Raw genomic sequence first — 26159 nt, 5'->3', positions numbered from 1 at the left:
TTTAGGATGTAAATTCCTTAAAAATGAGGAAAATGACTTCTTTAATGGAAGTAAGGAAATCAAGTTCTATAAGTAACATTTCACGTTCTCCACCCAACAACCTCAACACCTACCTCTTGACCATGCTACCCCCAGCCCCAGGGGCGAATGCAGTAAGAGGCCAGGGTGTTCACCCGAACACCCTGAACAAAAAACTGCAGTATATATTTAGGGTAAATTTTTTGTGTTCGTGTACATATATTAACTTTTGAACACTCTGAACATATATTACAGTGTATATTTAGGTCCAGTTATTTTTTCGAACACCCTGAGTGAAAATCCTGGATCCGCCACTGCCCAGCCCCTAACCCCTATTCCCCACACCATAGTGTTTTGCTAGATTATATATAAATGCTTTCGGGATTATAATTTTTTGCTTAATTACCAAACACTAAAAAATAAATAAGGAACTCACCTGTTTTTCGAAAAAACATATTCTAGGAAAATCATTGTCCTTCGTATCAAAAACATCATAACACTCTTTTATACCTTTTCTGAAAGGGTAATGACTCGATGATTTTCAAATATATCACTATAAGAACTTAATATCATTAAAAGAACCTTGAGTATCATACTCTAATTTCACTCTTATGATTACCAGTGGTGTCAGTGCCCTAAACTTTCTGCAAAAAGTTGTTTTTGAAATTGTTAGAACAAAACGACCAAGTCCATTCTCATTTAGAATGAACGAATTGTTTCAAATGTAAAGATTTAAAAATAAAATGTGGTTACTAGCAGTGGAATACTTGTTCCTTCAAAGATTTTTATTTATACAATGTAGACATTGAAATTTTAATTGAATTAATCTGTACAAAAATTGACATGAAATTGACACGTTCACCAATTCAAATTTTCGTTAATAAAGTCAGATTAATTATTAAATCAAAATTACATGATTTAAATGAAATTCAAATTACAATTGGGTTAGTCCATTAAATTGGGCCTCTACAAGATTATTTAGTTTTCATTTCATAGCAACTAAATACTAAACTTCCAAAGAAAATCCCTGTAATTCAGTTGAATGTGAATCAATCCCAAACTAACTCTTCCTATTCTTTTGGGAAAAATATTTATCTTCCATATCTTATATGAGGCAGAATGCCGGCCAGCCAAGAATGTTCACATTCAAAAGATGAAGGTAGCAGAGATGAGGATGCTCAGATGGATGTGTAGTCATACTAGGAGAGATATGATTGGAAATGAAGTTATATGGGATAAGGTCGGAGTGGCCTCCGTGGTAGACAAGATGAGGGAAGCAAGACTGAGATGGTACGGGCATGTGAAGAGGAGGAGTGAGGATGCGCTGGGCCAGCGAGTGTGAGAGATTGGCTGTCGCGAGCGTTGGTTGAGAGGCAGAGGTAGGCCGAAGAAGAACTTGGGAGGGCGATTAGGACAGACATGGCACGAAATTTTCCACTGCCGAGGACATGACCTTAGATAGGAAGATTTGAAGATCAAGATTAGGATAAAAGGTTAGTAGGTAGTTGCGTTTTGTCGTGTTGTGTGTGCGAGAGCCGAGAGGTGGGGGCCTAGCCTTTTCATCTCCTTTTCTCCTTTTCTTAGTAGTGGTATCTACGTATCCCGTAGAGTATTGTCCTTATGTGTGTATTATTATGTGTTGCTTCATTTATTTTCTATCTTGATTTTTTGCTGCCTGCATTGACTATGTTCCTTTTTGAGCCAAGGGTCTATCGGAAACAACCTCTCTACCCCAAAAAGGTTGAGGTAAGGTCTACATACATCCTACCCTCCCGAGATCCCACTTTGTGGGATTACACTGGGTTGTTGTTGTTTTTGTTGTTATATAACTGATACAATCATTCGAAAAAAATAGTTTTGTTCCTTTTCTTTTTTAAACTTTTTTCCCTATTTTCTTAATACATGTAAAATTTATATCATAACTATACATGGTATTTTTGAAAATATGTATTTATACCATAAATATACATGGTATTTTAGCAAATATACACACACACACACACTCACACACACACATAGTATTTTTGCAAAAACATATTTATGCAAAAATATATTTATACCATAAATATACGTGGTATTTTTTCAATTGAAAAATATTTTCTATGTAACATATTTATCCCATAAATATGCAAATGTTACCTTTATATCCCTTAAATTTATAACCAATTTATATATATATACACTCACACACACACACAGTATTTTTGCAAAAAACATATTTATGCAAAAATATATTTATACCATAAATATACGTGGTATTTTTCAATTGGAAAATATTTTCTATGTAACATATTTATCCCATATATGCAAATGTTACCTTTATATCCCATAAATTTTTAACCAATTTATATATATACCTTAAGCAGGTCCGATAAGCTTTAGTTCATTCATTGAACTACCAGTAGCAGCAAGAAGACTTGTCAATATAGACAATATGCATCTGCCTTGTTTCAGATTCAAAACTATGCATGCCATGGAACCAGATTGAGTGCACAAGAAAACACTAGAATATGCAGCCTCTGAAGCTACAACACAAGGAGAATGAACACATAGTAAGACAATGCAGTTACTGGAAGTTGGAATACAAATGAAGAGGAAGCTGGAGTTTTGACAAGAACAGAAGTATCAACACTAATTTTAGCGGTCTGTAAGTCTAGCACTATGCAACTTCTATCCAATGTGTGGTACTAACTTTATGTTCAGGCTGTTGGAAGAGGTTGTATAGTGCTAGAGATTATGGACTGTTGAAAGCCATACTGAAGGAAGGATATCATTCATTACAGACAGATAAAGAGCTGGCCAAGCCTGAACTTGCACAACTTCAAGTTAGAAGAAGACTTCTGTTGGTTACTGATCTCATAGCACCTGGTGAGAGCTTGGAGGTTGCTTAAGTGAAATCAAGCCACAACTTGGACATGTGATGCTATAGTTTAGCCTAGTCTTTTTGCTGTTTATTCTGTTTTTCATGTTAGAGGCGCTTTTGGCCTTGTACTATCTTGATTCTTCTGTACAGAGACTTTTGGCCTTGTATTTTCTTGATTCTTCTGTACAGACTTGTTTTGATTAATAAACCACAACTAGCACCATGCTGGTTGTTTTACTTAAAAAGAAAATGAATCCTTGATTAGTGGGACTTATCCTTTTCAAATATTTTCTTAACCGTATGGATTTTTCTAAAATATACCAAAAATTAATTAAACCTGCAATGTTTGTGGAACACTAATAGTTGTGCTAATTATGTGCCTAAACTTAAAACAGTGACATACGGTGTCATTTTATTGGTAGAATACTTAGAGACCAAAATACCCCCAAGCTCTAGCTCACACATATATAAAGGAGTCACATATCCCCTTTTGAAGACATCTTGGAAATGGGCATAGCATCTTGACTAGGCGAAGAAGAGAGCAATGACATCTACATGAGTCTTCTCCAAAGGTTTTCAACAAGAAGGAGAGTTCGAGAGACGTCTTCCATCAAGAACAATCCAAAGTGATGCTCAAAGTTCTTTGAAGATTCAACAAATCATCGAAAGCTCATCCTTTGTTCAAGAAAGACGCTATATAGGCCTTCGAATCAAAGCGAACAACACGGAGATTAGAATCAAGGGATACATCCAGAGTTGTATTCACAAAATAATCAATAAAATGATTTTTTTTTTCTCATATTTATAGTATGATTACAGTTATTTATTTTCTGCTAGCAAAATTTGTCACGAACAAATTTTTGGCACACCCGGTCAACTCTGCCCTTCATCTGTTTATCTCCCAAATCAGATTTGCAAATCCTGAGATCTACTCTTGTGATGGCCTCAGAGAGAAAGCTTTTGTGTTCAATCCACAAGTGTTATTCTTGTTCATGGTCCAACAACTCGTAGCATGTTCCAAGTTGGTGGATTGGAGGGATCAAAGTGTTTTAGCTCCTTGGAGACACTAGACAAGAACAAGCCGAAAATGACGACTGCAAGATCTGGGGGCAGCACCTCATTTTCATACTCTGGAGCAATTTCTCAAGCATACTCTAAATTCTATAAGTCTGAGGACTTGGTGGATTCCTCAACTTCTAACGTGGTGAGTGTCATGATGACCGATGTGACCAACGCAGAGGAACACCTCGTCGCGATAAGGCTAACTATTGAGGCGTTGAAGAAATCCCGAAGGATAAAGATCTTCCAATAGCCCAACTAATGAACAAGTTGGAACTCTGCAGCCATGGCCAGTCAAGTCACATCCCAACACCAGAAGAGAAAGAAGTTGAATCTACCACCAAGTTGTCTAACGTTCAAGGTAAAAATCAAGCTGCTTCAGTTGTGACGTTGTCTATCCAACAATTACAAGACATGATAAAATCCACTAACAGGGTTCAATATGGTGGATCATCACAGAGCTCATTGTACTATTCTAAACCTTATACCAAGTAAATTGATTGTCTACCTATGCCGATTGGATATCAATCACCAAAGTTGGAACAATTCGATGGCAAAGGAAACCTAAGACAACACGTTGCACATTTTTTGGGACTTGCAGTAACGCTGGTACACATAGTGATCCTTTGGTTAAGCAGTTTTTGTGCTCTTTGAAGGGAAATTCTTCCGATTCGTATATTGATCTCAAGCAAGAATCAATTGATAGTTGGGAGCAAATTGAAAAGAAGTTCCTTAACTGCTTTTATAGGACACGCCGAACAGTAAGCATGATAGAGTTGACTGCCACCAAGCAACAAAAAGATGAACTAGTGATCGACTACATCAATTACTAGCGAGCATTGATTTTGGACTGCAAAGATCGTTTCTCAGAAATGTCTGTTGTTGAAATGTGCATCAAGGGAATGCATTGGCACCTTGCATGCATTCTCCAAGGACTTAAGCCACGAACTTTTGAAGAATTAGCAACGCAAGCACACGATATGGAGTTGAGTATTGCGAACCATGGAAAGACTTCACATGTTTTCGATCGTAGAAAGGAAGAGAAAGAATTCAAGTGACCATCAAACCACCAAACTGAAACCATGATGGTAGGAGCAACATCGGTAAAAGTCAATGATAAACAAAAAATGTAGGAAAAAGGTATAAGTCAGCATCCTCCAGAAGAAAAGCGATATCCAACCTTGAAGGAGTTAGAAGCAGAAGTTTAACCCTTTTCTCGACTCTGACGTCCCTTTGATTCTTGACGAGTTGCTGACCATGAAGGTCATTGAACTTCTTGCATCAAAGTGAACTGATGAAGTGAATAAAGTCAATAGTCCCACATACTGCAAATTCCATCGCATCGTGAGTCATCCAACTGAAAAATGCTTCATCCTGAAAGAGAAGATCATGACGTTGATTAGAGATGGAAAATAATCATTAACGAAGAAGATACAGCTAAGGCAAACCATGCTAGTGCTTATCTTCACAACAAGAAGAGTCTGATGCCTAAAACTCGACGATGTAGGCGTTCTCTTGCATCTCCGAAGATTGGACAAGGAAAAGTTGTGCTACAATTTGGGAGCTCTGAACCAGTCGAAGTTTAAGATTTGAAGAAAACTCCAAGCACGTTCAAGTTGGATGACCACTCTAACAACAAGGACGGTGAAACTTGGACATTGGTTGCTCACAAAAGCCATAAGCATCAAAGAGATTTGAAGCGACAAATCCCAAAGACAAAAGCAAGCACAAATCATCTACAAACATGGAGAAACACAAAGTCTAACGGCAAGAGCTAGTACAACAATGCTTTATCACAAAGGGCTCGAAATCCAGTTACACTATTTGAGTTCTTTCCCAACTGCTCCTCGACGCACGAGCCTAAGCTACTGTCACGACCCAAATTAGGGATCATCTGGGCACCTCCCCAAATCCCACCTAGGAGGCGAACCCTTTTACCAAACACTCATTTAATACATAAAGAATGAATGATACAACACTAGCAATTCCCATTATCCATTAAAATCAGAATTTACACAAGAAATACTTTTACAATAACCAATTCCCAAAATCGAGTCTAGACTAGTACAAGAGCTTCTAAGATTTACAACTGAATAATGATAATACAATGGAGCACAACCTATGTTTTAGAATAGAATTAATAGAAGTCTTCGAGATGGACACCGGAGAATTCTCAGAAGCTATTAATCCACGAACTCAACCTGTAACAACTCTACACCCCCGAATAGGGTGTACCAAGAGTAGTATTAGTACAACACTCATACTGGTAAGGATCATAGGCCAATAACGATTAGAAAAACATAATAACAATAGTAAACAACAAATAAGTATGGTATGAAGTAACTCAGTCAGTCTACAGATTCAATACGGGGGAAGGTTTTACCACAAGGCCACAATTCAGCATTCAAGCCTAAATATCAACTTCTACTCCTCAATCCACAAACCATGCATTACAATACAAGACCCACACGAATATTACCCACATCATCAAGTATGAATGACCTCATTAAAACCAATCATAGATCAAGTTCGCACATATTACTCATAATAAGACTACTCGCAACAGGGGACTTTTCCTCCCCCCCTAACAAGACAAACGAACAACTCACGCCGCAAGGGTGAACAACATAGGGACTCAGGATACCGTATACAAATACCCTACTAAACCAAATACCATCACAGACACACTCTCAAGAATAGCAACTCTAGTACTGAAAAATCAAATAGCCGAATCATAGCCTACGGTGAAGCCCCTAAACACAAGTCTGCCAAGTTTCCCACAATTACTCAGAATAACCACAAACACAAGACAACCAACAAATCTAATCAATGGATGCAAAATGAGATGATGATAATGAATGCATATGCAATGCAATGATATACAATGGCCAATGTAATCTTCGTACACACATGCTCCTGGCAGAATACCTCTACGCCTTGACAGTTATGACCCATGGGGGACCCCGCGAAGTTCATGTACCTGCTGCGGTGCACAACCCAATCCAATATATGTTGCGGAACGTGCAACCCGATCCAAATATATGTTGCGGCGTGCAACCCGATCCAAATACATGATCGTGAATGCATGAATGATATCAATGACAGTGAGAATATATCAGTCCCAATAAGAATATATCAATACCAGTCGTGGCACACATGAACACATACCACAATATCAAGAATAAGTCAAATCCTTCCTCTCTATTAGATAATACGCAATAAATGAGAGATACGGTTTCACAATCATGATAAGGAAACTTGTCACACCCCAACTTTTGATAGGGCATGATGGGCACCCGACCCTTACTTGCAGGCCGAGCGAACCCGCTGATCCTCGTAATACTCATAATCATACCGGGCCCTTAAATCGCATACGAGTGCATAATGTAAGCTTTCCAAAAAAACATGCCTTTCGTCTTTCCCAAATCAAGAAAAATTTGTATACATATGAAACTTGTAACACAATGCATAATGACATCGGCTTACGAGCCGCTACAAATCGACACGTACTATACGTGACTCGTCTGCAAAGTCTCTAACATAAATCAAGATGCCATAACATAGATACTCGACTCGGCGGCCTCCGGAAGAGAAATGGAGCTCGCCAATCCAATTCGGAATATCTTCTACTAATATCTTCGACTCATCCGTATTTGCGTGGCATGAAACGCCCCGAAGAAAAGGGGTCGGTACGGAATATGTACCGAGCATGTAAAGCATGGAATACGATAAACGGGATCATCCGAAATAAGGAGTATAGAAAATCATAAGGCTTGCCTTTCAAAACATAAATCATGCATATCAATATCATATCCAATTCATTATGGGACTTAGAAACATAAGTGAACAATCATCTTGTACATATGCATATATAATGTGTCCCGGCCCTCTAGTGAGGGACTCCGTAAATAAAATCACCATATACATGTACATATACATATAACGTGTCCCGGCCCTCTAGTGAGGGACTCGGTCGTGTCTCGACTCTCTAATGAGGGACTCGGTGAATAGAATCATTATATGCCATCTCCGGCCGCCGTCCCCATATCATCACATCATAGAATCATCATATCATCATATACATATATATATATATATATATATATATATATATATATATATATATATATATATATAACGTGTCCCGACCCTCCAGCGCAGGGACTCGGTGAATAATGCGGTGGAGTTGTGCACGAATACGTGTCCCGGCCCGGGGACTCGGTGAAAGAAGTAATAACGGCTAGCACGGCGAGTAGTGAGAAACCATATGCATATAAATCATCATTTCAGACTCGATAGATAAGTAAGTAATCACGCTCGAGCATTAAAACGATAGTCACATTAAATCCGTTCTAATTGCCATTAGGACTACGTTAAAGAGAATCTTAGGGATCGTAGACATGTATCAAACCAATCCGAGCCCGCCCATGAAAGTTACGGGCATTACTCGCTATAGAGTTTTTTACGAACGTATCAAAGCAATCCGAGCCCATTTATGAAAGTTAGGGACATTATTCGACATAGAATCCTTTAAGAACACGAACTCTTTATGCAACATTTATTATCCAATCATACAAAAGACACAAGGACCATAGTTCGACTATATTAAGAATGCTAACATCAAGAAGTGAATAAGAATCGTAGACATGCTCGGATTTTATGAATAGAGTTACCCCAAGGCTCGTATCATACCTTACTTACATCTAAGACATGCCAAAAGAAAGAAAGGTTAGGCTTTACATACCTGTTCCACCTCTTATTAGCTACGCTTATTCGTCTAAGCTAGTAAGCCTACACTTAAAAGGATTCACACTAACGTTAGCCTCTTTATTGCACACTTGTTCCAAATTTCAAATCAAACTACTCTATATTCGCCGAAAATCGGGCAAAAGCATCTCCCCGTTTATATGCCTAGCCCAAAATCACAATTCAGCAACCAATCAACAACAACAATAATACCAACATCAACAACACTATTATTCATACCAACATATTCCATCAACATCCCACACGACATTTTTCAACCTACAACAACAATATGCACTTTCTTCCATCCCAATCAAGGAGTATAATCTCCTTAACACGCCAACAATGTTAGATACCATTTTTGTATGCATAAATCAGTCCATCCACACGGCCACAACACGTTCAAAACAGCCCATAAACACAACAACTACAATACAATACTCTATGACCTTTTCTCCATAACTAGTTTCATTTTTAAGGCTTGCTAGACCTTCAAATAAATTCAACATAAAAGATGGGATAAATAACATACCTTATACTTGAAAAAAACTCAGCCACATCAACCTTTTCCAACACCAAGCTTAAGTAGAAGCAAGAACAATCACCTTTCACGGACTAGTTTGGCGTAATCTTGTCAAATTCTTAATTTATCGGACTATAATGCTTAGGGAAGGTGTAGAGAATTTTCTAGGACCCTTTGGAATGTTATTATGCTGAAAAAACGGGGTTGATGGGGTATTTATACCCGTCCTAGGTCGGTTTCACCGACCTTCTCACGTGGGGCCCGCGGAGCCATTTGGCAGCTTAGGGTCTTGCTCTTAAAATGGCCATAACTCTTGATTCCGACATCGTGTGAGGACCCACGACATATGGTTGGAAAGATCTTTCAATTATCTACAACTTTTATTCTTTTTGTTTTTCCAAATTCCAAACTTATAATGCCGTTTTTGCCCCTCCAAGTCAACTCATCCGAAAACGTTTCCTTAAATCGTCCTTTTGGAGAGCTTATGTCCATATTTGGCTTATGGGTCCTTCTTAGGACTTGCTCAACTTTCCATGTACTACTTGTATCACTTATAATATATCCTTTACAAAATTTTGACATGTGGGCCCCACCTTAACTCATGGTTTCGAGGGCTATCATCGAGTGATCATGTTAACCGATTTACTCCATACACTCTCCAAATGTCATATATATGTTCTTATGCTCGATAACATAATCTTCATTCATAATCCTTGTGTAACTCTGCTCTCCCCTGAGCTCATACTAAGCCGTCCACAGTCTTGATAACGCGAAATTTTCCAAGGTGTAACAAAACTAAGCATCAAGTCTAGTACACACACGTGGCGACAAGCCAATAGATCACAATAAGGCAACAAGCCACAAAAAAAAAAAAAACAATACCAACCTCAGTAATCCACCCCAACTTCATACCCCGAAGGCGTAACATGCTTTCTCCAACAATCACTGACCTTACATATGCTTAGAATCTTTAATAGAACTCAACAATACAGCATGGACTCAATTATGCTAAACAGCCACTCACAACCAACGAGACACGCAACAAGAATCACGAGGCAACGAACCACACATAACAGTACTAACCTAGGACTATCCATTCCAACACCGTGTCCGGAGACCTAGGCATGCTTTCTCCGTCGACCTCTACTGTGTAGTGGGTCTATTTTTTTCGATTCGGATTTGCACTTACCTCATTTAAAAAGGAAAGTGTCCCGGGGAAGTACGGTTGTCAATCGTACCGAAAAAAAGAAAAAAGTATACTTCTATGTGGATGGTGCTCTAAATGGATATTGTTTTAGAGTCGCCACCTAATTTTTAGGAAATTAGGAAAACCAGTTCGAAAAGGGTTCATTCAAAACGATTAAATTTTAAAAGAATCCTAATCTAGCCAAAGTTCGGGTAAGGGTTCTGGTGATCCCCAGGGGAAGGTGTTAGGCACCCTAATATTAAGGATCCATAAAATACGATTGACCTAGGGGTTCTAATAGTATGCTTTTGTAGATATAAATTGTTTGTGATAAAAAGTTGCTTTTGTTTATATTTTCGCAAATCAAGATTGTCATTTATGCAAAAATACTCACTTTTCAAGAAATAAAAATGGTAGAGTTTTGCCCAAAATTGGGCGTTTTGGGGTTCAGACTAGAACAACTAGGTTAAATTTCGAAGGCGTTAACCTAAGTAGAACACTACGTAAGCCCACCCAAGTTTAGAAAAAAGTTTTTTAGTTTTAAGTTTTATAAAAAAATTATTTTTTGGCATACTATTATTATCCATATTTCATATTTTTTAGATTTTTATCCTTTTAGTCCAAGTTAATCCAAAAAATAGTTTAAGTCCAATTTTGTCCAAAATGTCCATATGCACGGTCCACAATCATTTTTGTCTCTAGTTCCGCAAAATTAATCAAGTCTATTATTTTGTCCCAAAAATCATTTTTATATTCTAATAATTGTAAGAATCAGTTTTATATTTATAAAATGGTTTTTTGGCAACTCTAACACATGACAATTTTTAAGGGTTCCAATAAATTACATTTAATCAATTTTGACAAATAAATAGTAAAGAGATAGGGAGTTGGGCCGACCAAACCCAATAGAAAAATGCATAAGTAAATATTTCCGCTCCAATGCCATAGTCCTTCCATGATAGGGGTTGACTCGATCTAGAAATGTCAATGGGCCTCGAAAGACCCACCAACAAATTTGGGAGGTCACAAAAGATAAGTGTACAAAACATTAGTAATAGGCCGAGGTCAATTATCTAATGTACAAAGCCAAAATGAATTACAATGCTTTTAAGCCAAGCCCGTAATTATCATACTTACAAATAAAAGGACAATTTATGCAAAAGGCTCAATAATTGCTATGAATTAGTAACAAACTCACACGAACTAATTTTTTTTTTTTTTTTTTTTTTTTTTCTTTGAGTAAGTTTCATAACTAGAAAATGTTAAATTTGACATTACATAATTTTAGCACAAAATTAAACATATCAGTTTTAGCCAAATAATATCGACCCCAAAAAAAAAAAAACGTAACCGTGTCTTGCGTAATTAATGTAACTTAACAGATTTAAGGATTTATTCCATAATTATAACAACTTATTACATTCCATTTAATAAGGACACCAATTAATAATCCCTATAAATAAGAAAAAAAAGACAAATGCAGAGAGGATAACTTCCTTATATAGTTCATCAAAAAAACTTCCTATATATATACACACACACAAGTATACAAACAATCTATGTTCAGAAAAAGAATGTACGCATCTTTTTAAAAATATATAAAAAATATATATATTAGATGTATGTTAAATTAGTAACCGTGTATTTTATGTATATATATCTAGAAAATATACGCATCTTTCTAGATATGTATATATATCTAGAAAATTTTGGGAAACAGCCGTCCTACCTTGGTAGGAGTCAGGTCTGCGTACACTCTACCCTCCCCAGACCTCACGTTGTGGGATTTCACTGGGTTGTTGTTGATGTTGTTGTTGTATCTAGAAAATATATGACATGTTTTTTATATCCCAAGTATATATTGCTGTAATTAAATTTTAAGTGGTGAATATATCACAAATATGTTATATATGAGCATATAATTTTTTTAAAGCTTTTCATAATTATTACATATTTTCTGGTATAAATGTTTAATATCATAAACATACCAGGAATATACCATAAATTTTGTTAATAATTTGTGTATTAATTAAGCATAATCATGCATATTCTCAAAGATCTTACTTATATTGTACTTATACCATCAAAATAAAATAAAAACATGCTTTTTATGATGTTTTATCATTCAACCCCCAATTTAGTGGTATTAGCATTTGTGGAAAATAGGGAAGAGAAAAGCGAAAATGTTATTCTAGCATTTAATCCGAATTTAGTTGGAGAAAGAGAGTAAAATTCATCCCTTCATTTGGGACATTACTCATGTTTAATTATTGGCTAAATTTGTTATATAATATGTTATTTTTTTAAATATTTAAAAAGTTCTAATATTAATGCAAATAACTTTTATAAAATGAATTGCAACGTAAAATTCTCTTCTTTTTTTTAATATCAAAAGCTAACAATATTGAATAAATCATATTAAACCTACCAATACAATGTCAAAATTCTAACTTAAGCACTCTTTTTCTTATTTTTTATCAATTTAACTAACCTAAAATCACTTATCATTGTCTAAATCAAACTTCTAATTTATTTTCATTTTTCAAATAGTAATAAATCTATAAGATACTCACTTAATCATGTAAATAAAGATAGGCTAGCACATAATCCTTTTCAACTACACAAGCATCATAAATAACATATAATCATAACTAAAAATGAAATAAAGGATGGAATAAGAGGTTACCTTTTGATGGGGCGACCTAAAGATCAAAAGGAGGAATTGAGTCCACCAAATTCAAGCACCAACACTTCACAAATCTTTGAAAACCCCTTTGTCTTTTTAAATTTTTTGAATGATATCCGTATTCTTCTATATATATATATATATATATATATATATATATATATATATATATATATATATATATATATATATATTGTATTTATATTTTGTGTATTTTTAGTAAGAGTGTGTATAGGCTACTAAGTTTTTGAACATATAAATCAAACCTTAGTTTTATTTATTTTGCTAATTTTCGACCACCCTTTATTTGTTTTCTTTTTTCCAATCTTGTGTGTGGTTTCAATAATGAATTTTTAGGTGGTGAAATGGTGAAGGTAAAATAAGGGAGTGAAAGAAGGTGGTGATATATTTTTTTATTGCTATGGGTCCCCCTTTTTTTCCCTCATTCGTAACCATTTTCTAGGAAGATGATGATGGATGTTTTTTGTTTTCTATTGTGTGGTCCCCATCTCTCAAAACAGAAAGATAAAATTTCCTCCTTTTCTCTCTAAAAAAAAGTGACCTCCCCCTTTTTAATGTCCATCCCTTCTATTTGTAGGTAAGCCAATTTAGAATTCTATGGACAAAAATAGGCCATGTGGCCATAGCTTTTCCCCCCAAAATCCTTATTCAAATTTTCAAAAATCATCCAACTAAGCATTTAGAATTCTATGGACAAAAATAGGCTACTCAGCCGTACTTTTCCCCTCGAAAAAGACCTTATCCAAATAGTACCAAAAAAGGGTACAAATGGATAAAATCCCCTCCTTATTTTTTATAAAAAGGTAGCATCGTTTTTATATAGTTTTAGGTTAATTAGTCTAATACGCCCCTCGTAAAATAATATTTTGACGAAATAAAAATCATAATACGTTGTTTTAAAACGCGAGCTTCAAAACGAGCCCAATATTGATATACTTCCGAGTAATATTTAAAAATGTGAAAAATGCGATAAAAAATGAGCCGTAATTCATACGTCATTTTAATTAACAATTTTTCCGAGTTAGACGGAGCGGGATATGTATCTTCTTTCAAATCATGTTTGTGAAAGTAAATAACTTATAATTTCTTGTAATCGTTAATTTTTATGGAATAATAATTATACGTCAACTTTTGCAATTTTATCGGAATTTTTAAATTTTTAATAATTTTTTTAAGGGCATCCTTACTCCGTCTTGGACTCGAAAAAGTTGAAAATTAAAATACCCGTTTTATGAGGTGAAAATTAGGTGTCAATAGCTGCCCCTTCGGAGTTCGAGGATGGCGAGGCCACCCTTGAGCTACGAATTTTGACAAACCTAATTTTTACCAAATAATCGAAATTACAACTTTCTTTGCTTAAAATTTCGAAAGTATGGTCGGACCCCGGTTTCTGGGCCTCCTACATATCTCAGGTTATACGAGAATTCAGGTCATTTGTAGTTCTGACTCTAGGAGGACTAACACATAAAGAAACTTTTAAACTATCTCAGGGTGTCCTAAAATAATCATAGGAATATGGCCGATCCTCGAAATTTGAGTAGCCTACATATCCTTGGTTGTGGGAATCAGGCTAACTGTAATTCAACTCGATAACCTGAAAAGGAATATCCCTTTATGAGGGAATCCCTTTGACTATTTACGGTTGGGAATCCGAACTGGAGGCGGTTTTTTGAAAAAGATTTATTAATGTTGATGCTTGAAGTGATTTTTCAATCCCTGGTGTAGAAAGCTTGACTTTCGTACATGTTTTTTTATCGGTTGCCCAAGAAAAGTTTCACGTTTGCTCTGCATGTCTTGAGTCTGGCTCTTTTGCTCCTGCCTCGGTAGCTTTTAGCCATCTCCAAATGCCGAGTCCTACGTGTTAGTGATTTGAAATTTTTTATCTTTATCGCTAATGTCATACCTGTGCGGCCCTATCTGCTTTAAAAGTTAACTCCGTCAGTTTCTGTCATTTATCCGGCTCTCGGCGAACGCTCATCCGTCTTTTCTTCTTTTTCTGTAAGTGTGTGCTTTTGTGCCTGTATATTTTTGAAATAACTTTGAATAATAATCATGATACTTTAGTTGGCTCTTTTCTCGTTATTTTTAGATATTCTCATTTTTCAATGATAACTTTCATTGGAATCTGGGTCGGGCTATACCGCATTTTGTAAAACCTTCACACCCCAATCTGGTTGTCGTTTTCATAAGCAGGATGCTACTAATGAAAACCATGTTTTCAAGTGTAGGGTCATTTTTGTTTCTTATGACATCCGCCACCCCTGAAAATTTGGACTCACATCATTTTCACACATTGCGGTGACTGTCGCAAATCTGGTGTCGACTGCATCGTTATCCTCATACGAAGTCTACGGTATACCAGTGTCATGACCCATTTTGCTTAGGCCGTGCGGGCGCTTACCTTCCTATCTCGGTAAGCGAACCCTCAACCTAACAATGAATAAATACACGAAGAATGAATTTAAAACAGCTGAATAGAACAAATACGTAAGTCTCATAATATATCTATATATATAAGTAGTAGAAAGTGCGGAAGACAATAAACACCCCAGGGTCTAGTCTGAATAATATAAGAGCATCTAAGGAGAATAATACAATCTGGAATACTAAAACATAAATGTTTATGTCTCTGAAGTAAAAATAAGACAAAATATAAGAAAGTCTACAAGGTCAGCGGACGCCATGCTCACCCTGGAAACTCGAGAGAAAGCTGAAGTGTCGATCAGCCATGGGTCACGTGAAGGATCCGACACAGTACTCGCATTCATAAAAGAATGTAGCAAGTGCGCAAGACAAACAACGATCGGTAAGCATCATCGGCCGACTAAGCATAGTTAACAGAATCCAGATAATAAAGCAGATAAGTAGGTAAACCAACCAAGCATGAGACAATATAATCGTAACCGAGTATCCATCATCGCCTACGTAAAGCATCTAAACCCGAATATGTCAAGTCTGAATATATATCTGATCCAATCCAATCATCACAATCCAAACATCAAACATCTCAATCAAGTCATAATGCAATGCAGTGCAATAATGGCATGAGTGCAACGCCGGCCATGCAAATGAGGTGTACATATGTACTCCAGATGGAAATATCGACGTCTCGGTAGAACAACCCAGCGTGACTCGCGAAGTCTAAGTGCCACCTGTCTCGGATCTTTACCCAACAATGCGTACGGGACCCAAATCTTTGCCCACGGGGAGGAGTCTCACCAAGACGGCACCTGGGGACCCGCGGAGTCCATGCACTAACAACGATTCTGGAATATCATTGGAATAGGCCATGCAATAACGATGCTAGAATAGATCATTGGACATCGGCCATCTCATAGTCACTCAAGTAAAAGAGTCTGTCAAACATTAGTTTCACACAATCAACGATTCTGGAATTAAACCTCGGACATCGGCCTTCTCACAATCACTCAAGTAAAAGAGTTTATCTAATATCAGTTTCATATAATCAACAATTTCGGAATGGATCTTCGGACATCTGCCTTTTCACAATCACTCAAGTAAAGAGTTTATCAAAATATCAGTTTCGCTCAATCAATGATACCGGATCATCACCGGGTATCGGCCATACATCATAAATATGAGAGAATGCGTACAATGCATATGTAAATCGATCAGATTCAATATCACAAGTACCACAATGGGGTATGCCAACAACATATCACATCTCAATACCAACAGTGGGTATGTCAACATATATCAATAACTCGAGTACCAACAGTGGGTACGCCAATAATATATCCAAGTACAAATACCAACAACAGTATGTCAATTCTATCCAAATCAAGACGATAAAACAGAATTCGATATCTACCAACTACACATGGCATCAAGTCATCACAATAGACAATCAAAGCACACATAACGTAAAGGACCCACAACCTAAAAACAAGAAACCAAGTATAATCGAAATAAATTCAAATTTAATGTACAACTCAGACAACTTTTTGTATAATTTGTTGTTGTTGTGTTCATCCCTCTTGGACCGGAGAAAGAGACGAAAAATCTGGTAAATTGAGAATCACAAGGAAGAAAATGGGAAATAGAACATTCCAGCTTCTGTATTCGTTTGCAAGGGTTAATGGGAAATGAGAACTTTTAACACTGTTTTTCTATGGAACCAAAGGGAAACATCCAGTGTACCCCTTTTTAAGGAATCCGCGACTTAAGTAGTACAAAAAATAAAAAGTTGAACCAAACTAGTGAAAAAAAAAAAAAATACATTAGTAGTATTCACGCACGAAATTCGTGCGTGAATGGAGGCCATATAACGGTCCCCCCATCTTCCCCACCACAGATCCGTTGCCTCCCCCACCGCCATTAAACCCGATTTTATGGTCCCCAACCCCCTTAAAACGCTAATTTCGTGTTATTTTTCATTCTAAAACTCAATATTCTTGGTATATTGAAGTGTAGGAACAAGTTTCTAAGGTTGGATTTCGGAATAGAGCGGCGTATAACACATTTCAAAAACTCAAAAAAAGCTTCAATCTAGGTATTTCACTACGAATTTTCTATTACATTGTTAAATATATTATTACCCTAAGCATGGTCATTGTATAACTGTGGTGGATTACTCGTTTTGCTTTTTTTTTTTTTTTTTTTTTTGCGTTTTTGGGCAGTCAGGTACCTTTGTTGGGATTTGCCCATTTTTTCGTTTTTTTTTTTTTTTAATTTGTTTATCTATTGTTAATTAGTTAATTATTTATTGCTTGTTTATTTAGTATTTGTTAATTGTTGGATTAGCGACTTAAGTATTTATTAATTGTTAGACTAGCTATTTCAATTGTTAGGCGGCTAATTATTTATTTTGTTTTTGTTAAGCCAATTGTTTATTTGTTAATAATTTCTTAATTGTTTCATTAGTTAATTAATTGTTTATTTGTTAAATATACGATAATAATTTATTAATTTTTTGATTAGTTACTTAATTGTTTATTTATTAAATATATGATAATAACTTGTTAATTATTTGATTAGTTAGTTATTTGTTTATTTATTAATTATTTATACTAATTGTATGCTAACTAATTGTTAATTATTTGACTTATCTTTATATTTTAGGAATGAAAACCCTTAGTTTAGGATTCATAACCCGTAGCTTAGGATTGAAAACCCTTAATATAATTTTCTATAAAAGATTACATAACTAATATTACTTGTTAATGATTTATTTAAAATACGTAAAACAGATGGGTCACCACAATCTTTAATAAATTTTCGATAAAAGATTACATAACTAATACTAATACTACTTGTTAATGATTTATTTAAAATGCGTAAAATAGATGGATCACCACCTCTTGATCCGGGGCCCTTCGACCGAGAGTTCTTGTATCTTCGGCCGAGCATAGGTCGCAACATATATGGACATCCGACTGCGGCCCGAGTCTCGGTCCGTGCCGGTTGGGGGACTCGGCATGGGAGATCTTGGGCGCTCGCCCCCCACATCCTCGTGTCTGGATATACTACGTCGGGGCGGTATCTACCGGTGCGTCGAAGTTGGTCGGGTACGGCACGATAGGTCGCTAGTGACGGCATTGATTGAGAGGTGGCGGCCGGAGACGCACACATTTCATCTCACCGGTGAGGCTACCATTACCCTTCGGGATGTGGAGGTCATTTATGGGCTACAGGTTGATGGACGCCCATTGTATATTGAGGAGCCTCCTGTGCTGCCGCCTTACCGGGATGAGTTGATTAGGCTCACCGGTTTCGCGGCTCTGGATGGTCATATTTCCGGCCAGAGTCGGCTTTTGTTGTCGGCCCTTTACGCTCACTTGCGCCTCACAGACATGCAGCATCCGATTGGAGAGGACACGCCTCAGGTTGATGTTGATCGACGTGCGCGTCTATACCTACTCATCATATTCGGGGCCATCCTATTCCCGAACACTTCGGGTTCGCATATGAGCTTGAGGTATCTTCGGTATATCGACGATCTCGCCGAGATAGGATGTTATAGTTGGGGCGCTGCTGTGCTGGGCTACATGTATCGAGGATTCTGCCGATGTTCTATGGGCACGAGGGTAGAGGTCCCTGCATTTTGCTCGCTCCTTCAGGTTATATATTTAAGTGTGTGTAATTATACACAAAATATATTTTTTTAAAAACGACTGATAATTTTTTTTTTAATTGACTATATCAGATATGGGTGTGGACTAGGTTGAGACCTTTTCAGCCCATACCAGCTGACCCTCCCGCTGACTATCTTACTGTCCCGATGCCATACGCGCGGAGATGGTCGCGAGGCGTACGCCGACGTGTGGAGACGCACCACAGCCTTCTCCGTTTAGGGATCGGCTAGACCGCGTGACGGCGCGGACGGTATGTTCATATTTTGGATTCACACGCTAGACCACATAACTACTATTTTAGTCTTATGTTGTTAACTAGTTCAATTCTTTTTACGAGTGCTTTTTATATGGACGCGTATGATCATATTTTGGATGAGCGTTGGCGTTTTGTAGGCCGGTCAGCACATGTGGATGTCGCGGTGTCCATTGATACATATGGATATCGTTGAGTATCACGCGCCCGACCGCGTGTTACGGCAGTTTGGGTATGTACAGAATATACCCGCGGCTACGGTTTGGGAGCATGACCACTATGCGAGGGACGAGCGTGCGGGCGTCGATGATGCATGGCGACTCCATATGCGCAGCGACGAGGTCCGGCAGTTGGGATGTGAGGATGGCGAGCCTAGCGGTGGTCGGACATGACACTCCCATCCGTGTGTACATGGAGTGGTACATGCGGATCACTCGCGTCATTATTGGCAACCCCTCAGGCGTCGTCCGGATGGCTTGGGATATGTAGCTCGCGCGAGGAGCGTACGAGGCGCCGGTAAGTTTTATTAGTCTTAAACTTAAACCATCGTCTTATGTACTACTTTACAAATTTATTAAATTGTTAATATTTGCAAACATATGCGGTACGGACCGTTCGGACGATGCGCTATGAGAGCACCTTTGCCGTACGGAGTCCCCCGAGACGGCGGAGTATGCGGCACGGATGATTGAGCTTGCCGAGACCGGTATGAGACAGCACATGACTTTGAGCGTCTCCACGAGCGTGTTCCGTGCCCCCCCGGGCGACGGTGGCCGTGGTCGCCGAGGAGCTGGTGGCCGTCGCAGAGGTGGTAGGGCTGGCAGAGGTGATGAGGCTCCATCGACTACAGATATCCCATCGACTTCTCATTCCCGGCCGTCGACTTCACAGACACCTCTGTATACGCCGGACCTTTTTTCAGGTTATGTGCCCTGGCCTTCACTTTCACATCCACCAGTTCGTGATCCACAGGGTGAGCGGCCGGTTCGTGATCTACAGGGTGGCCTACATTTGCGGTTCGACGACTCCATGTTCGAGGACTTCGTGTTTGATATGGCACCATCCGCATCTTTGCTCCAGGGGCCGCTCGAGAGCCCTCTCACCAGGCATCTCAGGAGGCCGTCGACACACAGGTTTGACTTTTACAATAAAGTAAAATAATTTATTAATTATTTGTTTATTTCGGGTTCATTTTAGAATAAATCAAATCTAAATTATTTATATATTATTTCAGGTTCAATGTTCTACGCCCGTGGGTCCACGGGGAGCGACCCATCCAGGAGACTACCTCATATTCACCACCCCACCCATCTCGGGAGCCTACGGACCCATCTCGGGGAGCCACTCAGGCGCCCGTTGACACACAGGTTCTATTAAATAAATAACGTTAATGTATTCAATATAAATAATAAATGGTACTAATTATTATATACTTTTCAGGTTCATCCTTCGGCGCCTGAGGTGGCGACTCCCGACGAGGTAGAGGTCGAGACACCAGACCTAACTCAGCCTGAGGTTCTGAGTGTGCCAGCGGGATCAGATCCCAAGAAGAAGCACGTTCTAGTTAAGGGAGCACGGGCCAGGCGAAGAGATGATGATCATGACTTGGAGCGCCCGGTTATTAAGAGGAAAAAGGGCGATGGAGACGATGACGAGGGCGGTGGGGATGGTATGAGCCTTAGGCCTAGGGATAGTCTCCGGCATACTACATGTGGGACCCATCCTCGATAGTGTATATACATTAGTGTTGTAAAATTTATCGTAAATAATATATATTTTTTGCATATTTAGTCTTTATTATTGTTTCACATCGTAAATTGATAATAAGAAAATGGCCCCCTTTCACGCACAGAATTTGTGCGTGAAAGGGTAAAATACGATTTTTTCACTTTCACGAACAAATTCTGTCCGTGAAAGGGTTAAATATGTTTGTTCCACTTTCACGCACAGAATTTGTGCGTGAAAGTGGAAAAAAACATATTTAACCTTTCAAAATTTGTGCGTGAAAGTGGAAAAAATTATATTTTACCCTTTCACGCACTAAAATACGTGCGTGAAAGTGTAAAATATGTTTTTTCCACTTTCACGCAATTTTAAGGTGGAAGTTTTCCACTTTCACGCAATTTTGTGCGTGAAAGTGTAAAATATGATTTTTGCACTTTCACGCACAAAAAATTGTGCGTGAAAGTGCAACATTTACAACTAAATTTTGTGCGTGACAATAAAATTTATTTGAAAAATACGTTTTGTTTAATGCGCACTATAAATATTGATTTGACAACACCACGCATGACAATTTCGGGAATCTATGACACATAAAGGCTTGATTTGACAATACGTTTTTGCATTATTTGACCGTTTTGTATTGCGCACTATAAATATGATTTGCACATATAAATATTTGACAATTTATGCGCACTATAAATATTGATTTGACAACACACCACGCATGACAATTTCAGGAATCTATGACACATAAAGGCTTGATTTGACAATACGTTGCTGCATTATTTGACCGTTTTGTATTGCGCACCAATTTAATGCGCACTATAAGTATTGATTTGACAACACACCACGCATGACAATTTCAGGAATCTATGACACATAAAGGCTTGATTTGACAATACGTTGCTGCATTATTTGCGCGTTTTGTATTGCGCACCATTTTAATGCGCACTATAAGCATTGAGTTGACAACACACCACGCATGACGATTTCAGGAATCTATTTAACTTGAAGGCTTGACGAGTGAAAAACTCATCAATTGCATAAGTCTAAGTCTTACAAGTCATAAAAAAAAAAATCAAACTTCATTGAAAAAATGTCTCAAAATGCTTCGCGTGTTAAGGTTTCACTATTTTGGGATGGAGATATCGTCGAGGACAATTACTCCATTCGTTATAGTATCAAACCAAAAGCCCATGTTAAATTTCCAACAACTTTAAATTATGAAACACTAGTCAGTTACATGCACGAAAGAATGAAAACTACACCCATTTGAGTTTGGAATCTCAATAAGCTGGCGAGATATCCACAAACAATATCAAACGGTGTAGTGCGTTATGGCATGCACAATATCAACGATGATGAATCTTTGAGTGATTATTTGGGATCGCCGGAAGAATATCGTGATTTAGTATTCATTAATGTTCTTGAGATGTATGTTGAAAAGATACCTCGGGAAGAAATCCCTCACGTCCAGCCTATTCATGGTAACACATATGGGGACTTTAGTTCTTATGGAGACATTTTGAGTGGTCAAGTGCATTTGGAAAATCTAAGCCAAGCAATTTAATCAAGCTTACAATGAAAATTGGTAAATATGGATTTTTTTATATTATTATTATGTGTAGTAGCATGTGTTTGTTGTATGAATTGGTAAATAACCAGTTTTCAAATCTTTATAGGAACTATTCTCAAAACTCACCAGTGGTACCAAATATGGATGTTGGTCAATCCTCTCAGTTCGGTGGAGTTGATCATTCTCCACACCATGACAGTGCTTATGAACAACAGTAAGTTCATCACCTTGATATTAAATTATCTATATATATGTATGATGTTGGTATTTAAAATATGTTACTTTTCATGTAGGAGGATGAATGCACTTAATAATGAAGATTTTCCTAATTATTATGAGTCATCATCAAGTGATGACGATGAAATAGCTAATAATGCAGAGGTAACCGATGATGAAGACGATGATGATGATGTTCAAGTTGGTATGACCAACAATATTCCTCAAAGCCAAAACCAACAAGAACCAATACACCACCACATACCACCATCGATGGCTGAAAACCCAACTTCTGAAAGCCCAATTCGGTGGCATTCTAACAATATCCCTTATCTTGATAGCTGCACAGGTCGTGATGATGCATTTGTCTTCACAAGAGAAGATTATGATAGTCGCTTAAAAACCTGGATTGAACCTAAGGATCTCAACAAAGATCGATGCTACCTTGCAAAGGGAATGTTGTTCGCATCCAAAAAAGCTTTGCAACGGGTTTTGTCAAAATTTATTGTTTTAAGGACATGAGAGAGTTTAAGGTTGATCAGTCAACCTCAAAGATATGGAGGCTAGTTTGTAGACGACGGTATCAAGGCTGTGAGTGGTTGCTTCGGGGAATTGTTAAGCCTGATGGTATGTGGGCTATCACAAAATTCCCGAAAGACACACTTGTGATATGGAAGAAAATCGAGCGAGATCATTATAATTTAGATACAAACATGATTGCTCAAGTGTTACTTAAAGACATTGCCGAAACGCCAAGGTAACTTATCCTACCTAGTACATTATATGTCTTATATCAATTGAAAGATCATTACTAAATGTTGTTTGTTTAAACTTGTGCAGGTTCCCCATTAAAGATTGTATTCGAAACGTTCAAGCCGTATATAGTAAAACTATAAGCAACAGAAAGGGATTTCTCGGGCGTAGACGCGCTTTTGAGATGGTCTTTGGAAATTGGCATACTTCTTTTCGATCGCTGCCAAGGTATATGGCAGCTCTACAACATTTTAATCATGGTACTTTGTTGTAGAGTGGCGACTTATAGAGGGTAAAATCTTCAACTTCGTATTTTGGACATTCAAACCATGCATTGATGGTTTTGCTCGCCGACCAAAGTGATATCCATAGATGGTACGCATGTATATGGTGCCTACGACATCAAGCTCCTAATTGCAATAGGAATGGATGCCAATGGGTCAATATTTCCTCTTGCTTTCGCAATTGCCGCTAACGAGAGCAACGACACATGGGGGATCTTTTTGACCCATTTGAAAACTCATGTTATTAAGGATCGTACCGGCATATGCGTCTTTGTCGATCGTCATAAAGGCATATTTCACAATATGGATAATTTATCGGGGTGGCAACCTCCTTTGTTTACCATCGCTATTGTTTAAGGCACTTGAAGGCAAATTTGCAATCAACGTTTCACAATGGCACTCTAAACAAATTGATGTGGGGGGCTGCGATGGAGCATCAACAACGAAAATGGCCGCAAAAATGGATCTCATCGGGTCGGTGAGTGAACCCGCATACGTTTGGTTGATGAAGCTCGATGTTGAAAAATGGACGCTTAAATGTGATGGAGGAAAAAGATGGGGCATGCTCACAACAAACGGCTCGAGTCTTTCAATGGCTTGCGAAATCGCTCGAGGACTACCGTCACCGCAATGGTGAGAATGACTTTCAAACGGTGGTGGAGCGATTTGTTGTTAGGACAAGGCGAGCCGAGCGATATTAGCCGACGGCGGGACATGGATGCCAAAGCCCTTCAAAACTATGGAGCATTATAGACAAAAATGTGAGCGTCACCAAATGACCGAGTATGACCCAATTCAACATGTGTATGAAGTTAGGACGGGTTATTACAACGGTAAGGGTGGAAACGTGCATACCGTTTATGAGGCAACAAGAACATGCACTTGTGGTAAGTGGCAAACGTACCACCTGCCGTGTTCTCATGCTGTCAAGTGCTTCGAGAGAATGAGAAAAACGGTAACAAATTATGTGGCGGGGGAATACAAGGTCCACAGTTACCTTAGAGCATATTCGGCCAATTCCACCCACTTGGTAATGAAGCTTATTGGCCAAACGAGCCGTTTTCGATGGTTGCTAACAAGGATTACATTAGAAAATTGGGCATTAACTCACGGAGTCGTAGACCCAATCAAATGGATGTTAGTGAAAGAACTTACTCTCGCAAGTGCTCTATATGTAAGCAATATGGCCATGACAAGCGTTCGTGTGGGCAACAAGGCCGTGGTAGTACAAGCACGTCTCGAAGTAATAGAAGAAGATTGTATTGAACTTGATTTATTATTGTATTGTTATTGTAATTAAATGGAATGAATTATTTTTTAATTAGTATAAACCTCTCGTATTGGATGAATTATTATTAAATCAAATATTTAAATTTGTACATTCAAATATAATAAAACACTTAAATCAAAACCCTATAAATATTACAAGTTTCAAAACTTGCTTGGGCACTTTAGAACCCCTAAAACGACGATCCAAACGTTTAGGTGGACTTGATGTAATGAGCCGACATTATTGTACGCAAAAAAAGATATTAAGTTTTATATAAAATATTGATATTTTGGGATTTTGAAACATGACTAATCTTTGCCCAAAGTATGGAAAAAAACGTGATTGGAAAGGTAACGCCAAAAAAAAAAAAAAAAAAAAAAAACATTCACGCACGGAATTCGTGCGTGAAAGGCCCAAACTGTATTTTTGCAGTTTGGTCCTTTCACGCACGAATTTCGTGCGTGAATACTAGTAATGTATTTTTTTTTTTTTTTGCACTAGTTTGGTTCAACTTTTTATTTTTAATACACGATTTCAAAGTTTAAATACGAAAAGAAATGAAATATAATAGAAAAGAAAAATATAGAATAGAAAAATAGACATATATTTTTAGTAATGTGGTCAAGTAATATGGGACGAAGAAAATACTTCATTTATTAATTTTTAAAGAACGTGAAAAGTCAAGTATAGTAATGTGGCCAAGTAATATGGACGTATTTGAGATCTTCATTTATTAATTCTTAAAGAATGTGAAAAGTCAAGTAATATGGGACGGAGGGAGTACTTCATTTATTAATTCTTAAAGAATGTGAAAAGTCAAGTAATATGGGACGGAGGAAGTACTTCATTTATTAATTCTTAAAGAATGTGAAAAGTCAAAAGTGA

General features: G+C 37.6%; 1 protein-coding gene across 1 annotated transcript; it reads left to right on the top strand.

Moving 5' to 3' along the window:
• The first annotated feature begins 18709 nt into the window (after nucleotides 1–18709).
• On the top strand, nucleotides 18710–19427 carry LOC132066079 (protein MAIN-LIKE 2-like). Its single transcript, XM_059459468.1, has 2 exons — nucleotides 18710–19182; nucleotides 19269–19427. Exons 1-2 carry the CDS (start codon nucleotides 18916–18918, stop codon nucleotides 19425–19427), a joined length of 426 nt encoding a protein of 141 aa, XP_059315451.1. The 5' UTR covers nucleotides 18710–18915.
• Nucleotides 19428–26159: the final 6732 nt, after the last annotated feature.

This window comes from Lycium ferocissimum, chromosome 8 (assembly GCF_029784015.1).
Source record: "Lycium ferocissimum isolate CSIRO_LF1 chromosome 8, AGI_CSIRO_Lferr_CH_V1, whole genome shotgun sequence".
Taxonomy (NCBI): Eukaryota; Viridiplantae; Streptophyta; class Magnoliopsida; order Solanales; family Solanaceae; genus Lycium; species Lycium ferocissimum.
Note: the sequence above shows the minus strand (reverse complement) of the source record. Positions and strands in the feature narration are given on the sequence as shown.